This window comes from Centroberyx gerrardi, chromosome 6 (genome assembly GCF_048128805.1).
Source record: "Centroberyx gerrardi isolate f3 chromosome 6, fCenGer3.hap1.cur.20231027, whole genome shotgun sequence".
In the NCBI taxonomy this organism is placed as follows: Eukaryota; Metazoa; Chordata; class Actinopteri; order Beryciformes; family Berycidae; genus Centroberyx; species Centroberyx gerrardi.
The window spans coordinates 19,214,065-19,237,884 of NC_136002.1; the positions used below are offsets into that span (position 1 = coordinate 19,214,065).

The following is a 23,820-nucleotide window of genomic DNA, read 5'->3' on the forward strand; positions in this document are numbered from 1 at the left end:
CTCTGTCCACTGGCTCTGAGCAGACATGAGTCAAACTGAGAAAGACAGATCACCTTTTAGAAACAAGGGATAATGTTCAGGACATCAGACAAACATACTTTCACCATCAGCAGACACAGGCCAGCACATCTTTCTTTTAACCTAACACACACTAATTCATGGTGCATAGACACCAATGTAATTCTATAACACAGACATACATATACTGAACATATGTCTTGCAGATGTAGTAGCTAGGAGAAAGGCCCTGTTCAATGTGTGTGTATGTGAGAGAGAGAGAGAGAGAGAGCGAGTGAGGGAGACGTGGTGAGACGAGAAATACCTGAAGAATGCAAATATATGAGCAGAAGAGAGAAGGGAAATTAAATGAACATTAATTCTCCCACAGCAATTCCTTCTTCTCAGCGAGAGGAGATGAAAGAGGAGCAATGTAATTTCTGATATTTATTTCTCCTTAAACACGCGGCTGGAGTTCTGTTCTGGAGACGGGGCCCCGGTCGGGAGGAGCCGGTACCCCGAGGCCCCTTATTGCCTGGCTGACTAATTAGGCAGAAATATGCAACATTGAGCCAATGGAGGATTAATTAACTGTTTATTTCTCTTCACTCCTCTATGGGAACCACTGGGTTTGGGCTGGGGAAGGGACAGAGAGGGAGAGAGGAAGAAAGGAGAAGTGTTGGGTGGAGCATCTTGGACAAATGAACAAGTTGGGTGAAATGAGTAGAGTGTGTGTGTGTGTGTGTGTGTGGCCCTGCTGTAAACGATGTGGCAGTGCCATCCATCTGAATGAGCGTAGGTGGATGTCGCTGTCATCAGCCCCCCGCGGCACACAGAGGAGAGCTGTTTGAGTTGTTATGTCTGACTCTGGAGAGCGCACACAACGCCAAGACCGCAAGACGAAAGGGACGGAGGGATGGAGAGAGGAGAACGGAGGAGGGGAGGTGGAGGTATGGAGACAGGGAGGGATGAAAAAGGGAGGATAGAAGCATAGGTGGCAGATGAAAGAAGCGGTGGAGATGGTGAGGGAAGAGGAGGAAGGAGAACGAGCGAGTGAAAAGAAGGTCCGGACGTAATTAGAGCAGTGAGAAAATACTATGTGTTGGGAAGAGGTGACCGCGTGGGAACACAGCCAATATAGGGAGGGAGGGAGAGAGAGAGAGAGAGAGAGAGAGAGAGAGAGAGAGAGAGAGAGAGAGAGAGAGAGAGAGAGAGAGGAGAGGGAGAGACAGAAGCACATGAGAGGAGAGAGAACATAGAAACAATAAGGTGTGTGTGCGTGTGTGTGTGTGTGTAACAGTACAATCTGTACGAAATTAGGACTCCATTAGAAGTTTGAAACAACTCATGGCTTCCATCTGTTCCTGAGGCCTGGAACGTGAGATTGGAGACGACAGGTGTCTAAATGTTTATCAACCATGCTGCGTTTATTCCTGTGTCTCTGAGTTAGAGGGAAAAATGACCCACACTAATCTAATTCAAACTAACAATCACTTTGAAAGGTTGTCGGGGTGGCAGGAATAAAACACATGCTGTTCAAAATGATTGGACTCAATGCGGTGCAGTATGTAACTTGGCATGTAGAATTTAACTCTTCACTCCCATGGTCCCAAACACACACGCACGAACACACACAGCCTTGTGGTAGAAGGCCACGTTACTACCATTCAGATTATTGGGATGTTAAAAAATATGTTGAATTCCAGATTTGAAATATGTTATTCTTGTGCCTTAGGACAGTTGGGACGCTTTCCTATGGACAGAGACAAGAGAGGAGACCCCACACACACACACACTTCTTAAACTGTGATGTCATGCTACTGTAAAGCTCCATAGGTGAAAACAAGTAGAGATGCTGTACAGTCCCACAGCGCCTTGCTAGCTGTGTTACTGTAGTTGAAGTTACTACAGTCCTGGAATAATCAGGATAACCACATCATTCACCAATGTATTGTCAAGAAGAATAAATCCACAATAAATCCACAGCCATATTGTTACGCTCTGGCAGGTTAGCTTTCAGTATCATAACATATTGGGTAACATATTAGCTTTGACCAAAACGTAATAAATTCCACACCTTTTACGCAAAACTGTTTTTCTAGATCAGTCAATATTTTCTTTTTTTCCCCACAAATTGATCAGCCACTGCCGTTGCAAAGCTAACACACACATGAGCAAGACTGTAATATCGGGCGAGGGAGCATCTCTCAATACGAGGTGAGAGAGCGCCATTTGGCATACTGTAATCAAAGAAATGCATCATTTCAATCAGTGATCGGATTAGTGATCGGGCGATCACACTGATAAAGTAGTTTGTCAGAGATTGACTACTCTTGTCAGCATCAACTGCAATCTAGGAGAAGGCAAGGCTGCACATAAATGGGGAGTGTGTGCAGTAGGGGGGAGATCGCCAATCAGATCATTTTGTTGAATGCAGGGAAGGAATGTGGGAGTTCAACAAAAATTCCAGTAAGGCTATGTGAAAATTAATGTTAAATGTTCACAATAATTGAATTGTCAATTCGATTTGTATCAATTTGATAATCAGTTGGATCGTGCACTGGAATATAGGGGTTAAGCAACTGATGACTGACTGATGTGAATTTGGTTCCTGATGTCTGCATCTTGTGCTGTGAGAAAGATGCAAAAGATGGAAAAGGTAACAGAGAGAATTTCTGGTTTGGAGCCGACACTGGTGCAATAATATCAAGGTCATTTTGAAGTTTCAGACTACACGTATCACAAGTCAGTTCCCTACCCATTATCAATGAAGTCGCATAAGGCTTTTATTGGTATGACATGGCAGTATTGGTTCTGTGGTTTCCAGCTTTGGGAGAGAATAGATTTGTTCAGTTTTATAAATAACAATTGGACTGTCCTGTGACTTCTTAAATTGAGAGCTATTCCCCTTTAATGTCAAGACAAGTGACACAAGGAGCTGGACAGAAAACAAAGAACATAAAACCAGATATTAAAACAAAGATAATAAGAACAAAAGAAACAACAAGTGTGTGTGTGTGTGTGTGTGTGTGTGTGTGTCCATTCTTACATCTATGATTGGATATCAGAGTACCGGGCAACACCAAGGCAGTCAACAGGAGAAGGAAGTGAATAACGGACCGCAGGGAAGCAAATGAAGAGCGGGATGGCTGATAATGTGGGAGTTAAGGCTGTGCTGAATACATGAGTCAGGACTTAAACATTAATACCCATGACAATGTTCTCATTTCTCATTCTGTGTGTTACACACCACCTAAAGCACCCGCTTCCACACACGCTGAACTCGGAAAAGCGAGTCCATCAGATCAAGTCAGTTCATTTTATTGGTATCTGCTCTATATGTCAGCTTGTATCAACACATCTTCTGTATCAACACACCACATTTGCACCCCTACCCTTTCCTAACCCGCACATCAGCCCCCCTCCCCTCTCCACCTTGACCCCCCGGGGGCAGCAGTCGCTCACTGCTGAGGTCTTCTACACAGATTTGTTGCCAATTTGTTGTTTTCCAGCGGAAAAAAGTTAATGCAATAATGAGGGGGGGGAAATTCATTAAACGTGTGTATGAAATACTTTTCAAGTGCGGGAGGAAGATTCATGGGGATGTTCATGCGCCGCATAATCATGCCTCCGTCTGCTCAGCCTGCAAGGGCATAAAACATTTAATCTGGGATGAACACTTTCTGTCGCTCTCTCTCTCTTTCTCTCTCTTTATATGCTGGACCCTCTCCCTCCACACACAGCCCCCTCCCTGCTCTCTGTCTTACTTTCTCTTTCTCTCTCTCTCCCTCTCTCTCTCTCTGGCTGCCAGAAACCACAATCATAAAATTATTAAAATGCTGTTTGGCTGTCATTAATCAGTGGTGGTGATAAATCCTCGTGCGGGACGTGACAGAGCATTAGTCACATACCTCTTGGCCCCAACAGACAGAGAGTAATGAGCCACGAGCCGGACCGGGTCAATCATAAACTCATCAAATGCGTCATTTAATTTCTTCATTTAGACAAACACAATTTGTTTATGGGAAAGATATCAGGTGTTGTGGAATGAGAAACGGCGCTGAAACGCTGCTCCATTAATCAGGGCTTGATTACACGCGACTCGGCGGTTGTTTATCCTAATTTCATTCATTTCCATCAACAAAGCAAACACAGGCGAACACAGCCATTAGCGATGGTAGGGGATGGCACAATTACAGCCTCGTATTAAATAAAGTGATGATGAATGGTCCAATACAAACTAAAACAAAGGGGTTTTTATTACTTCAATTCCTTCCCAGCCCTCGCCTTCCTGTGTGTGTGTCTGTGGAGCCGAGCTGGTGTGAAAGGAGGGGAGAAGCTGTTTCAACTTTACTACTAGAGGAGGCCAGATTGATGAGAAAGAGAAAAAAAAAAAAGCATTTGGGAGAAATATTTGCTCCTTTGAAATGACAGTCCATTATATATATGATAGCAAAACAGAAGACAGCCCCATACATGCAAACTGCTTTAACAGTTACATTTCTAATTGAAATCGGTGGGTGAGCTTGTTATACAGGCTGCTAAACTCATAACATTAACACACCCACACACACACATATACTCTATTTACCTAGATACACACACAAATACATACGTACACATGCACCCACACACACCACTGAAGCTGACGAGGATGAAAAAAAGCGAGCGCAAAGTCAGATATTTTTCTTGATCATGTAAAGCATCAAAAAGCAGCAGCATCAAGCAAGCTAACCAGTGTGTCTGTAGCCTGTTGATGCAGTCCGGCAGGGAGGCTGCAGAACTGCATGGGGTGCCCGCCTTTTTCTCCATACCTCTAACTGCTGGCCATAATAACATCCAACACAGCCTTAACTAGAGCTGCGCAATTAATCGCCTATAATTGTATTTTGCAAATTTTGCTTTCCACAATCCGTAATTGTAGAATTCAGCAACATGTAAACCTTTAATTTGATTTAGTTTCATTTAGAACACCCACTGTATTATCAAATCAAGCATTCCTCCGCTATCCGCATTGAGCGCCGCAACCAATCACAGGTGTCGAGGGCACAGCATACATCGCATTTGACTCTATTTACATCCGCCGTTCCCCGTGACTCGCTCATGCGCGGATGCAGCGCAAACAGCGGAGCTAGGAGGAGAAATGAGTAACCTGGCACTTGAACTTCAACTAGCAAAACTGAATGACAAACTGGCATTTCATCTGTACAAACATCAGGTAAAAATGGATAAACCCACTGATGACAGAGGCGAATCTGTCCACAAAATCGTTCTAGTCAGCAAAAACACATCATCTGTCATTAGAGCATATTTCAGTTAGAAACCAGATGACGTTAAACTTTGCCATAGAGTTGTTGCTGCACCTAATACAACCAATCAATTCAATCACCTCCAGAATCATCATAAGAATCCAGTGTGACGAGTGTATGAAGGCCAAGGTTGCTCTTGAAGAAGAACGTTATGATCCTCATCCTCTCCCTGCTACACACATCGAGAACAGGAACAGGAACACTGAACAGTGTTGTTCCCAAATTCATTGAGACCAATAATCATGATTAATAATTACGATCACAACATTAGGGAAATTATGTTACAATTTTAGCCATAATTCAGCAGCCATGGTGAGAGAGGAGAAATTATTAGAAATGATGTGGGCAGGAATGCACTGCACACACACACACACACACACACACACACGCGTAGGTCTGTGCTTTCCTGCTATCCATTTTTGTCCACTCCAGGGCCAATGGGACAGCTACATCCGTTAAACCCCTGTGCAGCTTACACTCACACACACAGACACAGAAAAGATAAAGGACGGTCCTGTCCCGAAACCAGATGATGTCCTACTACTCATAGGACAGCCTGCTAAAAGATTCTCATCCTTTCCCCCCCTCCCCATTCCCCTCAAAAAGGTGCCACATATAAGCTTCAAAACCTGTCCAGCAATATCTTCCACATGGTGAGTATTCAATAATACTCCTCTCTTCTTTTTAGCAGCCTACACCATCCTTTCTCCCTCCCTCTCCTCTCTCTCTCTCTCTCGCTCTGCATTCTCTGCATTCAGCCTCCCTCTCCACCCCCTCCCAAAAAGCCCCGAGCGCCTGCCAGCGGTCCAAGGTAATTAAATTACTTAGCAAAGTTTACTTAACAGTAAATGGTTAGCAAAATTTAAGGTGATTGCAAATTTGCTTTCATTCCACTTCAATGGCTGGCCTGTTTAAGGCTCGTCTGCAAATAATTAGCACATACATTTGCATCAAAATCGTTTATACCATATGTTGCAAAATTATGGAAAGCAGCAAATTAAAAATATTCTTTTTCTGTTATGGAAATGTGTACATGTTGAGAGGAGAGAGAGAGAGAGAGAGAGAGAGAGAGAGGCAGGGAGGGAAGGAGGGAAGGAGGAGGGAGAGAAAGATATCACCATGTGTCTCCAAACACTGACAACAAGGAGGAGAGAAAAAGGAGGGAGGAGGAAGGAGGGCGCAGAAATGATTCAGTTTGGACTTGAACATACTCATAACGTTCTTTTTCAAGAGCTCACCAGATGCTGTTTGAAATCTGCCAACAGAAGAAAAACAAAGCCTTCCCCATCTATCTCTCTCACACACAAACATGCACGTGTGTAGACACACACACACACACACACACTCTCCTCTAAGTGGCTGACATCGTCTCTCTAGCGTACAATGTTCCCAAAAGCAAGGCCAACTAAAGTTGTCGACTAATTTAACTATGACTTTTACACCCAAGATCTTCATTCTCAGAAAAATGACAACATATCATTCAAATTAAGGGAAGCTGAAAGACGGTTTGCCTATACGGTTGCCTTGTCACAAACATAAAAACATGTATGATGCAGATGGAGACCTAGCAGCAAAATATACTACGTCATGCATCGAATATAATAATTCAGCCCCTTATTATAGAAAAAACAATATTCAAATTTAAGGAATTGTCTCTGCAATGCATCCTTCAACAATAGGTCTTGCATTGGAGGTGGGGGTGGGGGGTGGGGGGGGGGGTCAGAAGCTTACTACAGCACAGAGAAAGACAGGGTGTAGCAGAGCCCGTGTTTATTATACCCATAAAACAAACCAAAAATCAATTGTACATAAACCTCTGATCCGTGCAGTCAGTAAGTCAGTCAGCCCGCCTTACCATTGACAAACACCTTTAAACTGGAAAGCTAGTTGCTTATTGAAATAAATAAAAGCCGCTTGTAGGTGCAGCATCTACTTTCTTCATCTCGGATGCTTTATACAGTATGAGCAGCTGTCTTTTGAGTGGGTCAGAGCAGCAGCTGGAGGCATAGGGCTCCTGCTAGCAGGTATGGCTCTCCAACTGAACTCTACAAACCCTTCCATCCATCCACCCCTCTCATCTGTAGATCAGTCAATCTGCCCCCAGTGTCAATCTATTACTCTTTAAGTGAGTGGCAGGGGCTGTTTGATAAAAGCTTATTCAGGTATTTGGGCCCTGTGTAACTGGAGGCCCAGTGCTCTCTCTCTCTCTCTCTCTGTCTCTCTCTCTCTCTCTGTGAGGCATAATTACGACTGTTGACTGGAACAGTGAGGTAATGGCACATAAATCCAGCTGATCAATGGTTACAGAGACTAAATTACAGGACACCCCTCTGCCATTATCCTCCCCAAGGACAACAGGAGACGCATTCCAGCACAGGCGCAAGGGGGATTTCTTTTGTCGTTGTTGTGCAATTGTTTTGTTTATTTGCTGAACATGGTGCAAGCTAAAAAAAAAAGTTAAAATTCTGGCTAGATGCTTGAATATTTCATAATTACAACTGATTCAAAATCATACTATAAAGCAAGGAATCTCTGTCTGTGTGTCCGTCGGGAATCTCTGTCTGTCTGTCTGTCTGTCTGTGTGTCTGTCGCATATCTCGAGAACCGTTCGTCCGATCGACTTCACACTTGGTGGGTGTATTGCTGGGGACCCAAGGACGTGCAGTGTCGGATTTGGTGCAATTTGGACACACGACACGTTCAATATTAATAAACTTTGAATAAACAAGCGAACAGCGCTCTGTGCAGCAGCGGTGCGAACAGGCACTGCACTAGTGAAACCAAAATGAGCATCCAACTAAAATTCTGACAACGCAGCTAACCTTAAAGCATCTTGGCTAATTTGCTAACTTGAGGCTCATCCTGCTTTTAAAAACAGCTGCAGGGTAAACATTAGCAAATGTCTTCTCTATGGACCAGGCTGTTTTACTCACTAAGCTACGTGAGTTATGATTAGCCGTTTTACTTCCGGCCCCTGTTTCTGCTCTTTCTGAGCTCTGACTGAACCTTGGATACATCAGAAAACTCATGTTGTTGGTGAAGATTACTGTGTTTTGCAAGACAAAACAATGATAAATCAAAAGAAATAGGATTCCATGAACCTAGGCAACTAACATCCAAAACAAATTTTATTCTTTCACCGTCTATTTCAGAAAAGCTGTTTACCATCTTCTGGGTACAAATGTTGAGCATTAGAGAAACCCCCCTCTCCTCATTACAGCAATACCTGCTCTTCAGTTCAAACTGCTCACAGGCAAGTGGCGTGCTGCTGTTGTCATGATAACACATTAGTCAAGAGAACTGATAGTTAGCGTTATTACTCGGGGTTTCCCCTGTGTTGCACAGAGAAAATCACCTTTGAGACGGAGGTTGCGTCTGGCTGGGGTTCAAGACAATCATCTCCGTCGTGTCACACAAAACACTGCTGCTATGTTCAGAGCGACTGCGATATGCTGGGGATAAATAATGTGTAAAAATAATAAACAACACGGCACGTCAGAAATCCTCGCCTTGTGATGAATTTTCTAAATCATTATAATGCACTGACAAAGAAATCCTGCACAGCATTCCAACGATGATTGTTAAATATTAGGACAATGATGATAAAAAAAAAGAGGGGGGGAAAGAAAACTGGGAGAGAGAGAAAGAAGGAAAAACATCACAGAGAGAGGGAAATCTGCAGAGAAGCCAGGGAAATAAAGAGGGAGACTTAGGCCATGTAAAGAACTAGGCCTTCGTCTCAGTCTCCCCGTCCCCGTCACCTCTTACCCCGGCAGAACAAAGGGCGGCAGCCTCCTAAACGTGGCGCATTAGCCCTTTAGTTCCAAAGGGGGTAAGGTGACACCCTCCATGTATGTGGTCTGTTCACCACACATCTGTCAGGGCCTAAGGGGGTGGGCTGGGGGGGCTGGGAGGGAGAGCGGGAACTGGAAGCACAAGGGAGAAGGGGGAAAGCAGGGGAGAGTGGGAGAGATCTGGGAAAGAGTGGTGGTGTGTGTTTGTGTGTGTGTGTGTGTGTGTGTGTGTGGGGGGGGTTCTTCAGGACCCCTGCTGCGACAGAGAACCCTAATACCCCGTATTTACTGTGGAAGAATTAGTCCTATCGCATGATACTGCTAAGCTGGCCAGGCCACGCCCCTCTCTGTGCCACCTCTGTCACTCAGTCAGAGAGCGCTGAGGACGGACACACAAACACACACACAGAAACACATAGAGACACACACAAGAGAGACACATATACATACACACTTAGAGTTGTGCTGATGAACCAACATGCACAATCAGAAACTTACAGGAAAGGCAGAGTCAAAAAAATGGAGCCAAACAGATACAGTATATTGAGACATTGATAATGTCAATATTTGCCGAAATTTCCGTATTGGCTTAATCATTTACACAAATATTGCTGGCCATTGTAAATTGTGATAAAGTGTTAACTTCAGTACAAATTGATGTGGAAGTAATTAAGTTTGCTATTAAAGCATTATTTTGAGTATTTTGCCATCAAAATTTCTCTTTGAAACCTGAGTTTGAGTCACCAGCACCAGGAAATGTTCGGCTTTTTTCATGCCATCACATAAAAACTACTGACAGACAAATTGGCTGGACAGACAAATCAGAATTTTGCACCTGTATTATACATACTAGTATTGGATTCAAAATTATTTTATCATGCTTTGATGAAAATATATTATTGTGGCCTACATTTTGCTGAGGCAGCTGATATTATATTATTAAACTTGTAGCAAATTATATTATGGCCTATTTATATTTTTATAACAGAATACTGGCACAGAAAATCTAATTTGTCATTATTTTTGCTGAATATTACAATTGTAATGTGAATTGCAAGACATGTGGACATAGCTTTTTCCACATCTATTTTCCAAACTCAAAAATCAAAAATGTTAAAAAATTGTTTGGGGAGAGAAAATGAGATGCAAATGTTTAATAGTGAAAACATAACTCCAATATGCTCCTTGATTTGTAGGCCAGGGAATCTGTGCAGCACCAGAAAACCTTGTTTTGGAAGCTGTTTCAGAGACAGAAAAAAAATTGCATCCTGGAAACTGCAGCAGTCAATATTGATATGTTTTTGATGAAGTGTGCAGCTTTAACTAATGAGTTGTTAAACACTGTTAAAATGACATGAGTAAGTAATCCAAACTAGAAAATGTCTCCCCACCGACTCCAGCCAGGTGTTAAATCTAGACAGGCCAATAGAGGAAGTTAATTCAGAGCAGTGAGCCCTTGCCAAGTTCAAGCCTCTGATGAGATCTTAAGGACTGTTTGTTTTGCTGCTGTCAAAGGTTCAAATAGGGAGAGGACGGAGGTTTTGATGACCCTTGGCCCTCGGGTCCTTAGTGGGTGTTCTGCAAACACTCCCTATTGATGTGTGGATAAGGAGAGGCCCGCTGCAAAGGCTTATTTGACTGGAAACGGACACCGCTCTGAAAAGAACCAAGAACCAAGCAAGAAGTTGAAAGGAAAAGAGCGAAATATATGTGCAAGTGTGTCATGGTCGTCATCCATGGGTGTGTGTGAGTGCTTGGTTTGTGAAAGTGAGAGGAATGCTATGTTTGTAACCATCCATATGTGTATGTGTATGTGAGTGTGTGTGTGTGTGTGTATGTGTTTCCATGAAATAGGCTGACCAGGTGAATCCAGCTGAAAGCTACGATTCCTTATTAATGTCACCTATTAAATGCAGCCATGGAGGAGAGAAGTAGATGAAGAAAAGGAGGTGAGGTAAAAGGAGGAATTTTAAGCCTTGAAACAATTGAGACATTGTTTGTGCAAAAGAGGGTGCAACTCATTTATAGGTGTTCCTAATATGTCCTGTGATGGACTGGCAACCTGCCCAGGGTGTTTCCCTGCCATCCGCCCAGTGCATGCTGGCACCTTGAACAGGAATAAGTGGGTAAAAATAAAATGAAATAATGAATGAATGAATGAATGTTCCCAATATGTTGAACACAGAGTGCAGAAACACACCCGTTCTGAAAATAACTGTCATAACTATGTGATTTTCTATGACAGTAACGGTTGTGTTGGTAGGCCAAACATCTGAGAACACACAACAAGAATGATGTAATACTATCATGATTAGGTCATAATTTTGGAACTTAATTATTATTAAAATATTAACAATGTTGCTGTTATTAATAATGTTGTGTACACAAGAATGATCCTATTAATGGCATTTAAAAAAGTTGAATTGCAAGAACTAATTTTAGTATCGATTAAATTAATAAGTGGGCTTATCTTGGAAATATGGGGGTGCAGTGTGTGTGTGTGTGTGTGTGTGTGTGTGTGTTTGATATGTAGGCCAAGCAGGAAGTGACCCATAAACATATCCATCCAACTCTTTCATTGGGGGCCAGTGTTGCCCCCCTCCCCTCCCCATCCCACCCCTCATACACTCACTCCCACACACACACACACACACACACACACACACACACACACGCACACACACACACACACACACACTCCAAGCCCCCAGTGAGCGCTAAGCAGGCCAGCGGGCCAGCCAAGGGGGCTCATTACAGGTCCACAGAGCCCCCCAACACAAAGGCCTGAGCCGCTTTAGCCATGGGATGATCTGCTCTCTACTGACTAGAGAGAGTCCATAGATGGACAAAGGGAGCGAGGGAGGGAGCGAGGGAGGGAGGGGGTGGGAGAAAGAGGTGGAGGAGAGGAGAGGAGAGGAGAGGAGAGCCGCGGGCTTTAAGGATGTCAGGAGACCCCGGGAGAGAAAGCCTGGCGGGCGCTCAGAGAGGAATGGAGGGAAGGAGGAGGAGGAGGAGGAGGAGGAGGAGGAGGAGGAGGAGGCGCCGGCTTAAGCTCCACGGCTACGTCAGGACATTAACATTCACACAACCTCCCAACATCTGCTGCTTCCTTCTCGCCCTCCATCCCTCCCTCTTTCCATCCCTATCTCCCTCTGTCCGCTAACAACTCTGGAACAAAGACAGGAAGGGGGAGAATGAGAGAGAGAGAGAGAGAGAGAGAGAGAGAGAGAGAGGATGGGGGGGTGGAGGGAAAACAGGAAATAAGAGAAAATGGAGAGAACAAATAGAAAGAGATGCAAGAGGTTGGAGATTGGACTGTGTTGTCTTCACCTGGCATGTGATGGCCTTGCCATCAATTAGCCAGCCATTTAGTGGCCACAGGGTCAAAGGATTGGAGACAACAGATGTTCCTAATAGTCACAATAATTCACAGTTACACTCCACCCCCCACCGCCACACATACACACACACATATATACATACATACACAAATACACATGAATGAACACAGTGCGAAGACTGTCAGTACAGTCAGTCATAAAACAGAGGAAAGGCGGCAAAAAAAGATGGTGACAGAAACACAGCAAAACAAAACTAAACTGCTTCATCCGGCATGTCAGGTTAGGATCTGAAATCCATTTGCATTTTACTGTAGGTCAATATGAATGATATGACCATGGGCACCTCAAGGCCTGACAAAGGCCAGCCCAGGCTCTCTGGTGAAGATAGTCTTTGACTGGGCCATAAACCTGTTCTATTGGAAGCCTCTAGAAGAGAGAGAGAAACCAGAGACAGGTCCGGTGCATTAAACCCTCTCCTCTAGTCCTGCATCTGGCCCTGGGCCTGTGTCTGCACCAAAGCCACATACTCAGTTTTATGATGCCTCACCACCATTAGTACCACATTAGCCTAGAGGTGGAGGTGGGAGGGGGGGGGGGGGGGGGGGTTGGAGTGTCTGATGTATGTTAGAAAACATAATGGACCAAGGCAACATTTTCATTTTACTCAACTGACAGTAAAATGGAATTTAAATTGTCAATTTACCAAAAAAAAAAAAAAAAAAAAAAAAAAAAATCTAAATTTCCCACACATATCCCATGAAAAGTCAACCGACATTATGATGAGCTTCACACACTGGAAGTGGAAGAGACAATCTGAAAGTTAAAGTCACAGTGAAATCACAGGAGAGGTTTGCAACATGGTGCTTGGGCCTACAGTAGAGCTGAACAGGCCCGATCTGAGGTAAGTGTGTGGCTGTTGGGCGCTTTATAGATGATGTATAGCTGCCAGGCTCTTTCATATATTTCCTGTGGTGAAATTAGAGCCCTGTTCTGAAGTGCTAGGCCGCGTATGTGTGTGTGTGTGTGCGTGTGTGTGTGACTGTAAACATGAAGACATCTCTCTCCACAGTCAATCTCTGCCTGTCACATCTGGCTCCCAACTCTACCCCTCGAATACACACTGGAATATATACACCGCGTGCATGGTGACATCTATGACTTATGTACTGGAAGGAGTGTTTGAAATTAAGCTGCACTGAATATGGGCCCAGAAGCACTCCAAGTGGAAAGCAGGAGAGAGAGTGTGTGTGTGTGTGTGTGTGTGTGTGTGTGGGTGTGGTGCCGTGAGTCGGTGTGTGGGTGAGAGAGAGAGGGAGAGAACGAAAGAGAGAGAGATCAGCCACCTACCTGCAGCCTGAAGGACCATATGCATCCGAGCCTTGGCCTGTTCTGCTGGAGTCTAGAGAGAGAGAGAGAGAGAGAGAGAGAGAGAGAGAGAGAGAGAGAGAGTGAGAGGAAGAAGATTAGATAATAAAAAATAATAATGTGTGTATTGATTCTTGTAGGGAAATTCTCATTCTGCTTTCCCCCCCTTCCACAGGGAGGTCAGAGGTCAGGGTCAGCTACAGAACAGCATCCTTGGAGCTGGTAGGGGTGCAGTGTTTTGCCCTAGGACACTTAAAGCAGGGCAGATACTTGAATCCAGCCCCTCACTAGGCCACCCTGCTGCCCAACACGACAACGCACAGTTCACCACGGGGCAGACGGCCTCCACATCGACACGACTCCATCTACTGTATTTTAGCTCAAACCCTGCTCCGTCCCTTAGGCTGAAATACGTTTTCCTCATCCAAATCTTAACTGTAACCATTAGAGAGAAGAATCCCTTAAACTGTCCTCGCGGAGCACCTAGGGACAACTTCACCCAGCTACTAGTGTAGTTGGCTATAAAAAAAAAAAAAAAAAAAAAACAGCTGGGGAGAAATAGAAAGCAACTACATCTCTGACACACCAGGGAGAATCAATGAGGAAGAGATGAAGAGAAATTTAGAGACAGAGACAAAGACAGAGAGAGAGAGAAAAGAGGGAAAAGAGAAGAGAGAAAACAAAAGCTGCTGTAACAAGTCTTTGGAGAGTTGGATGAGAGGGCACAGAGAGCACAGAGAGCACATTTTACCGAGATCACAGCTAAAGACTCAACATATTCCCCTTCCCATCATGTGTGTGCGTGTGTGTGTGTGTGTGTGTGTGTGTATGCATCAGAAACGCTTAGCGGGCGGGAACGGGGGGGGAGGGCCTCGTGCTTTGACAGCTGTATTGGGAGGCACAGCCCTTTTTCCTGACATGCCCTCAAAAGGGCCTCGCTGTAATTCCAATATCTCTGCTATTAGATTTGAGGGTCTTAATTGTCAAGGAAGAATGATGGCTACGACGGGGCGCGGCGCTATAAAAGGCGAGCGCGGCGCAGATTGCTCTCGGAGGTTTTTCCGGCGCTGCCGTGGCGCGGCGGCCCTTGTTACCATGCAGCGGCGGAGGCTGTGTGTAGGATTAGAGAGAAATTAAATGCTAATGGGGATGGTATCTGAATGCGCTGCCTGGGAGGATCATTTAGACGACAGGGCCGGGGCGTCGCTGACAGGCAGCGCTCCCTCCCTCCCTCCTCCTCCTCCTCCTCCACAGACACCCCAGCTCTTCCTCCCACCGTTCCTTCTCCCAACCCCCCACCCCACCCACAGCAAAAATCTGATTTATCAAACTGTAAACTTGTCACTTTGTAAAAATGTCACTTTTCGGTGGCAGTCAGGGAAATATAATGACCCCCTTTAATGTAGCGATGTCAGGGCGCTGTATCCTAGATGGAACGCACATCAAGGCGCCGCACAGACACAGCCTGCTGCACACTTAATGCAACATAGATGTGTGTGTGTGTGTGTGTGTGTGTGTGTGTGTGTGTGTGTATCCCCTGTAGCAGGTGACACAGTGGATCACATTCACATTGACTGGCACTGCTAGACAGCTGAAATTACCAATCTCTATTATGCCAGAGGAGAGGAAGAACACTTCAGGCCTTCACCCACACATCGAGACACACACACACACATGCACAAGCACACACACACACACACACACATACACACACACAGACTTCCCCTTCCCTTCTTGAAGCAGTGATTAGCACAGAATTCAGTCTTGGTGTAACCAGTCATCTAGAGCAATAACACATCACACAGCTTAACTAGCCTGATCATTGTGTGCTCTGCAATCATCTTAGTTACAGTTTATTATGACATTCCCTCAGTAATTACATTAGCATTTGTTTACATTGGCCTCAAGGCATGTGTCAGGCCATATCGCAGCCTCCACACACACACACACACACGAACAAACACACACACACTACCTCCTGCCCGCTCTTAAATAAAGACAGAAAAAAGAAAAATGAAGAAAAGACTGGGCTCCCAGCCTAAAGTAGTAAATGAAGGCTGAAACAGGCTAATTAATATCAAATTACAATAACAAGTAATGTAAAAGGTACTTAGAAGTCAGCTTACGAGTAGGCAAACATAAAGATAGATACAGGAAAAAACCCACGCATATGCAAGTGCACATACACACACATGCACAATTATGCCTGCTCTCTCATCCCTATAAACTCTTTCTCGCTCTCTTTCTCTCTCATGCACACACACATGCATGCTTCCTCTGTGTGTAATTCATTAGTAAACAATAAAAAGGCGTTAATTGTGCTCCCCAGAGGCAGATCTGTGTTCCCCCCACTGGGAGAGAGGGGCCCGCTGCATCTGAAGTGGCTTCGCCCCTCAATTAGACCCGCGCCTAACCAACGCACACAAACAAACATGAGAGACCAAGAGAAAGGCCGGGTGTGGGGAGAGAGAGAGAGAGAGAAAAAGAGAGAGGGGGAGTAAAAACAGAAGGGGAAAAAAGCGAAACGGAGATGAGCAGTGGGCTCTGCCTTCCTTACAGAGGCTTCAGATTATCACATAGTGAGAGAAGGAGGAAACAGGCAGAGGGGGACGGAAGACAAGATGGAAAGTTACTCTTGTTTTCTTCAGAGCTCAGGAAATACAGCAGAGAGGGAGAGAGAAGCGAGGAAGGAATGTGAGAGATGACGGTATGAGAAAAGAGAGGAAGAGAAAATTGAACAAGGGGGGACCAAAGACAGAAAGGAGGAGATGGAGAAGACAGGTGATAGAAAAATAGAGGGACACCGAGAGAAGGGATTTGGAAAGAGGAGAAACGTTAGAGACTTTTATGTTGTGTAACGGTGGTGTGTGTGTGTGTGTGTGTGTGTTGTGGAGGGGATTTGAAACGGACGATGCCATCTGACGACCGATCAAATCGCACATGATTGACGGCTGCTGTGGCCTTGTTCACACAGGTGTGACAGAGCCACACATGCGCCTACACACACACACACACACACACACACACACACACACAATGACAATACTTGACTCCGCATGCTGAATAGAAACTGTTGCATTAAACCATTCAAATAGATCAGTAGTCTCCTCCATAAAAGAGCAGTTCAATGGCCGCCGGTCTGTAAAGAGAACACACATTCATAAGGAACATTATCTATACAATATAAGCAAAGGGCTTTTGGCTGAACCTATAGGCAAGGGCAGGAGGCCGTGTTGTGCATCTGTCTGAATGCCTATATTTGTGTTTATGATGTCTGGTTATGCCTGCGCAGTGCACATGTTCACATCAACCACATACACAATCTCTTTTTCTTCTCTCTCCTGTCACCTAAGTGTAGAGGAGCACCCTTTTAGAAACCCTCTCCATTTTAAACGTCTGTCATAAAAGGACCTGCAGTGCTATTATTACCAGCACAACCACCCACCCCCTACTTTAATCATTTACCTTTGAGTCACTCTAACTCTTGCCCTAGAAGAGAGAGGAAATCCAGTAGGCTCGCACTCGCAGTAGGCCTCCAGCTCGCTCACTTACCTCACCACAGCGATGACAGACGCACTGAGACACGCTTGGTTCAGCCTAAGTGCCCAGTGTCTTTCCCATTAGTCAAAAATAAACACTTCCCATTAGAAAAATAAATAACGCTCACTTGGCTTGGCAAAAACAATGCCGCACTGTGTAGACCGAGGTACCGCGTGCGGGAAATTCGATCTATTTCTGGTCACGTTCTGGTCCGTGGGACTATTAGGGCCTGAGGCTGACCAGACAGAGCAGAGTATGGTGAATGGAGGCCCAGACACAGAGAGGCAGAGAGAGGGGGTCAGACAGGCCACCGCTGGTCAGATGGCGGTCAGATGGTCAGAGCAGCTTCTCACTAAAAAATTCACTCCCTCTATCGACCCACAGTACAACAAGTGTTAATTTATGGCTGCAGAGAAAGAGAGACAGACAGAAAGGGAGAAAAACAGAGAAATAGATAGAGAGAAATGACTGTACTGAAGGGAGAGAGGATGTTGAGCCACAAGACATTCATATAGCAACCTAGACCTTTTAAAAGAACAAGAGCGAGGTTTAATGGCAGCACACACTAACACACATGCAGGCGGACGTATAGTACATGCTCGCGAAATCTCCACTTTAAGCGACGCCTCACCATCACTTTAACTCGACCTCCCCTGTCTCGCTCCGTCCATCCATTCATTTTGATGTAACCATTCACTTCGAGCCACTCAATCTATCGGCGTAACCATATTCAGTTCCAGTCAGTCTACCGGCTTAGATGAGAAAAGAAAAAAAAAAAAAAGGAGGAAGTAAAGAAGAGGCCGAAGGGAGGGAGGGTGGGACAAAAGAGCAATGAAGAGGAAGATAGATAGGACAGAGAGAGGAGAGAGAGAGAGAGAGACAGAGAGAGAAAGAGAGAGACACTGCTGGTCTTGCTGATGATTAGTTGAGCTCTGGAGTCGGTAGACACAGTAAGCCATCATCTCCCCGGGCAGCTCCGGGGAGCAGCGGCCACTGTAGCTCATCTCATCTCTACTACAACTCCACAACTCAACAGGAGATGAGACCTAATATGGCACAAACAGAGGAGAAAACGGAGATCAAATAGAAAAAAAATCATTGTTTAAGGCCGTCAAAGGCTTAAAGGGGTACACCATGTTTCTGTGAGATTGGCCTGTTGGTCAACTTAGCCGTTAAGTAACGAGAACACAGATCCCAAAATCATCCAAGTGTCCCTGGTAGATCATTTGCTCCGGTGCTCCATGCTAACACTTTAGCATACACTATGTTGAGTGACACTGACCTTTTCGTAATAACGAATTAGTTGGTTACTGGACTTTATTAACTGGCCTGTAGATTCATACATGAAAAAATGAAATATCAATAACTCAATAATGCTGATATAGCTACTACTGCAGTGCAGTTTTTGGGAAACAAAAAGACCCTTATAGTGATATTTGCTGAAAAATCATGAATTCTAAAAAATTATGTTTGAAGCAAAGGGAATCTGAACCATCTTCTGAAAGTTCAGAAGATGGTTTGCACAATTGTTAACATGGTGAAGTGTTAAAAATAGTTGCGAGCTTCCAAACTCTTCTGGGGATACAAACAGACTTGAGAGACCTTATTTATTCAGTAATACAAATACAGATGACTTTGAGTTTTTCAGAGTTTTGAAAGATTTCCTAAAAAAAAAAAAAAAAGAGTGGAGCTTTAATTCAACTAGATCCGACCCTCAATGTGTACAAATTTAAACACACTTAAGTATAGGATTTACATAAACAAGGGTCTTAAGTCCTAATGGCTCAGGTGCTGCATATCACGAACCCGCAACATCCTGGCTTCAAATCTAACATGGGACCTTTGTCACATGTCAACCCCCCTCTCTCCCATCTTTCCTGTCTCCACTACAGACTATCCAATAAAGATTAAAAAAAAAAAATCAAAGAAAAATTAGGGTCTTAATAGGTAAACTCATCTGACAAACAAAACTAGTTTGAGGGAAATGGAGTATCCATGCTTGTCATGTCACGTCCATCTGATATGAGTCTTGATTATAACAGTGTAACTCTTACTCTTTTCTGTCAGATTGGGCAGTTTCACTATAAAGGTGGGAGCACCCTGCACCTGAGAAGCATGCACATACACACACACACACACACACACACACACACACACACACACACACACACACACACACACACACACAGCGCCCACCTCAATGAGCTCTCTCTGTGCTTGAGCTGATATGTTCAATATTCATCTCATTATATTTTTAAAGTCTTCATCTGTTTCCATTTTCTTTCATTTGTTGCTTTCCACCCGGCCTCCTCCGCATCTCCTCTGTTCCCCTACCCCCACCCCCCCACCCCCACATATCCCATACCCAAAAGAGGACGGGGGAAAACAGAGCCCCTAGAAAATGCAATATTTCTGTTTTTAATATCGAGGTCTATAAGATCAGGGCAGAGATGGGTTCCATGGCAATATGTTTATTTATATATTTTATATGGAGAAAAAAAAATATCCCGCCTATCAGTGTGTGGACGTGGGGGGCCTGGGCCACTGTATCTGGGCTCATCTTATATGAAAAATAATGTTGTGTATGGCTATACTTTTATATATAATGGCAATATGGGATCAGGGCTCTTTTACAATGTGCCATACTTCAGGCTAGGGCTAACAGCATTTTATGGCCCGCCAGCAGTTCATCTTCATGTCTCAGGCAGGCAGGAGCACTGCATAATAATGTCGTTTCCTGCCCCCAAATGCTATTTCACGGGCCGGGGCTCATTTCTCAAACTTCACCACTTTTACAATTTTCCAAACTTTTATTCCCGTCATTATTACCAACAAGATTTCATTACGTATTTAGAATGTAAACAAGTCTGAGTAATGACACTCCCCCGTCTCCCTGGAATCATTCCCGCTGATGGCTCTGCTGCTATCGCACGCGCTCGCACACGCGCGCATGCATACAGGCACGCACACACACACACACACACACACACACACACACACACACACACACACACGCAAACACTAAAACATACACGTACACACAAATACACAAAAGCCCACACACTGTGCTTTGCCCACATGGAACCATACACAAGTACACATGGACACACACTCACACAAACTGCCCCAGCCAAGATAGAATCCAAAGGCATTAATTTACCACCCTACGTGCATGTGTGTGTGTGTGTGCGCGCGCATGCATGTACGTGTTCCCGATAAAGGGGGAGGGGGTGGGGGTAAAGGGGGGGGGGGGGAGAAGGAGAGAGTTTTATACTCAACTCACATAAATCATGTAGAAGAAAAATGAGCAAATGTGCAGGCTAACTCATCTTCTCTCCATCCGGAGAAAATGAAATTCACTGGAATACCTATCAAAACTGCAATCATCCAGAGATAATATCTTCTTTGGTCTATCTGCACTTTCCGATTTAATTTCCTCCATGCCCTTGACATCCAGCGATACCATTAAGATGAAGCGCATACAGTAAGGGAGTAGTTCTCACGTTTTGATATATGAGACCTCCGCGCTTAATGTAATATCATCATTTGAAAATTAATGCAATCTTTCTTTTGTTTGGGGGGTGTTTTTTTTTTTTGGAAACACTCGAGCAGCAAGCCATGGCAAGACGGGGAACAAGATGGAGGAGCAAGGTGGTGAAGGAGACATGGGAAAAGGAGACAGACAAAAACGATATGCAAGGAAGGAGGGAAAGACGGGGGGTACTTTGTATTTTGTGGAACCCCCCCCCCCCCCCCACATGCCAGAATGACATGCAATTACGTTTGGGCCTGCCCCAAGTCAGAGGTCACTCAAATTACTCCATCATTTAGCCGCGCCGGCGAGATGAGAGAAACCCCCCCACCACCACCACCATGCCTCCACCTCCTCCCAACCCCCGCCGCCACATCAAATATGATGAAATCATTAGTGTAATAAGCATGGAAATCTGTTTGCAGATTATCACGGCCCCCCCTCCTCCTCCCCTTTATCTGTCCCGACTCTCTCTCTCTCTCTCTGAGCTGTTTTCACCTCTTTATCCTATACAATCATATTAGGGAGGGAGAGAGAGAGAGACAGAGAAATACAGAGAGAGAGAGACGGGGAGAGAGATAGAGAAACAGTGTTTGATGAGACAATTAAAGCCTGATGATAGGGAAAGAAGCAGGATAAAGAAAAGAAGGGAGAGATTATATATCATTCTCAGCTCTTAACTCTCCTCCCACCCTCAACTTTCGGTATCGTACACGAAGACTGCTCTATGTCAACTCATTGCCATATCCAGTGATGTTGCTTCCTTCACATATCTGTGTATGTGTGTGTGTGTGTGTGCGTGTGCGTGTGTGTGTGTGTGCGCCGTCCTGCCTACATCTGCTGGTGCCTATCTGTCAGTAGGTCAACCAGGATAGTTGCCTCACTGAACTCTTCAACCCGCCAAGGGACACTCACACAACATCAACAGAGTCCCTAAAGAGTGCCATGTATACAGCAGACCAGTAACGCATCACGACCCTTTCTGGGGGAAAACAAACAAATTTCCTTATACTGCATAAGTGCTAAATCGCTAAGACTGAAGCCTGTCTGGCTACAACTTACCAGGTTTTTGTACAAAAAAATTGGTGAAGAATCTGCGGAATTCCAGAAATCTGTAATTTTTCATTTTGGTGGCTGTGTAAATTCCTATTTGATGAAAATTAAAACAGTCCTCCAGTAAAAAATATTTACTGGGGGACTGTTTTAATTTTCGGTGGTAATCGTATGACTCACTGAAATTACCAATGTGCATGGGTAATAGTAATACTGTATGAAGAGGGCTTTATAGTCCACTAGTACCAATGCTCTGAATATCGACAGGCTCAAAATAGTACATTAGCTTGTAGCATCAGTAACGGGACAGCTACCCAACACTGAAAAATGAAATGATGCATTTTACTGACAGCAGATTGTCAGGTGTGGCAGGTATGGTAATTCAGCTGACAGTGTTAACTGGAGATTCTGTCAGGTAGGAGTAAATGTGTAGGTAGGAAATCTGGCTGCTTAGCAGGGTCACTGCACTACCTCTCTGCCAGAAGACAACATGCCTAAAGATGGATTAATTTGAGCTTTTGTAGCGGAAACACTTAATGGCAGGCAGTGTTGAGAAATAATGATACAGCCTCATGCCATACAAGAAAGTTTCAATATGCAGACTGATCTGACAATGTTCTGACAGCATTTTAAAATCTCATTTAATATTGTGATCTACAGTGCTTGTCATTTGTTTTCCCAAAACGAGGCAGGGACGTGATATATGCCTAAAGCTCCTCTATGTGCTGGTCTGCTGTATACTGGTCAACTGCAGACAACTCCAAGAAAACTATTTGGTTATAAAATCATGAATTTAAAAACATCATTCTTCCACAGACAACTCCAAACACCCTAACCCTCCAACACAAAAACACATAACAAAGCAAATTCCCCCTTGACAACACAGATCAGTAATTTCAGTTTGCCCTGAAACATGACCCCAACCCAACCTGTAACCCTGGAATGACCTGTAAACCACCACCTCCACCATGTCCTGTTCAGCCTCCCATCTCCAGACACAGCTCTCTCTCCCGTCTTCTTCTTCTATCCCTGTCTTCCCCCATCCCTCCCCAGGCAGTGTGCATGCTCCAGCTGCTGATTGAGCCAGTAATCCTGATGAGGCTGATTCTTCATGTATTGACTGATCTGCTGGCTCTCTTCTACTCCGCTTTAAGCGGCGATGCATCTGGACTGATTAGCTGCTGTAGGCCACCTCTTTCTCTATAGCTCCCTTTCCCCCGGAGCGATGAATCCTCATACTCAAACTTATGCGAGTGTTTGTGTGTGTGCATCTGCAAAAGCAGAAACTAAGGCAGAGCACTGGGAGCAATTAACTTCAGTCCTCTCTTCATTCCTACTGATCACGTTCATTCAATCAGTCGAAATAAGAAAACAAAACTAACGTGAACAATAAAACAAACCTCATACCACATAAGTCTTAATTGCCCACCTAATTACTGTACCAGCCACTCACTCATATGGTTAACTTGACAGGGGGAGGCAAACGTTAGTATTCATCATGAGAAATCAAGCGCCAGAGTAATTTGAACAGAGGTTGATTGTCCCAACAGTAAAAAAAAATCTTTTTGTATTTTTTGTGTTATGGGTAAACAACTCAACAGTTACTGACTTCAAGTGTCTACGATTTATAATTAATATCAGCAAATAAACAGTATGCCAAAGAAAAAAAAAAAAATCAATTAATGCCCAAACAAAAAGTGATTGATCGAGAGAGAGCAGCTTTGAGGTGGCTGGCTGAACGGGAATGGCTTTGGGACACCATGATGAGTGTGGATATGGTTGATGCACTACTCTTAACTGTAGTACATCAAATGAGAGTCATAAATGCCTGTTTAGAGGGGGATATTTACAGGGATGTGTGTGTGTGTGTACATGAGGTACAGGGGGTA

The 23,820-nt window shown here is 44.4% G+C and overlaps 1 protein-coding gene across 1 annotated transcript in view; it reads right to left on the bottom strand.

The window, feature by feature from the left end:
- Window positions 1-23,820, bottom strand: part of rsrc1 (arginine/serine-rich coiled-coil 1) — a 111,569-nt gene that overhangs the window by 44,080 nt on the left and 43,669 nt on the right. Inside the window, exon 6 of the mRNA XM_071900717.2 lies at window positions 13,789-13,840. Coding sequence (XP_071756818.1) covers window positions 13,789-13,840 — 52 coding nt within the window. The remainder of the gene's footprint in view (window positions 1-13,788; window positions 13,841-23,820) is intronic.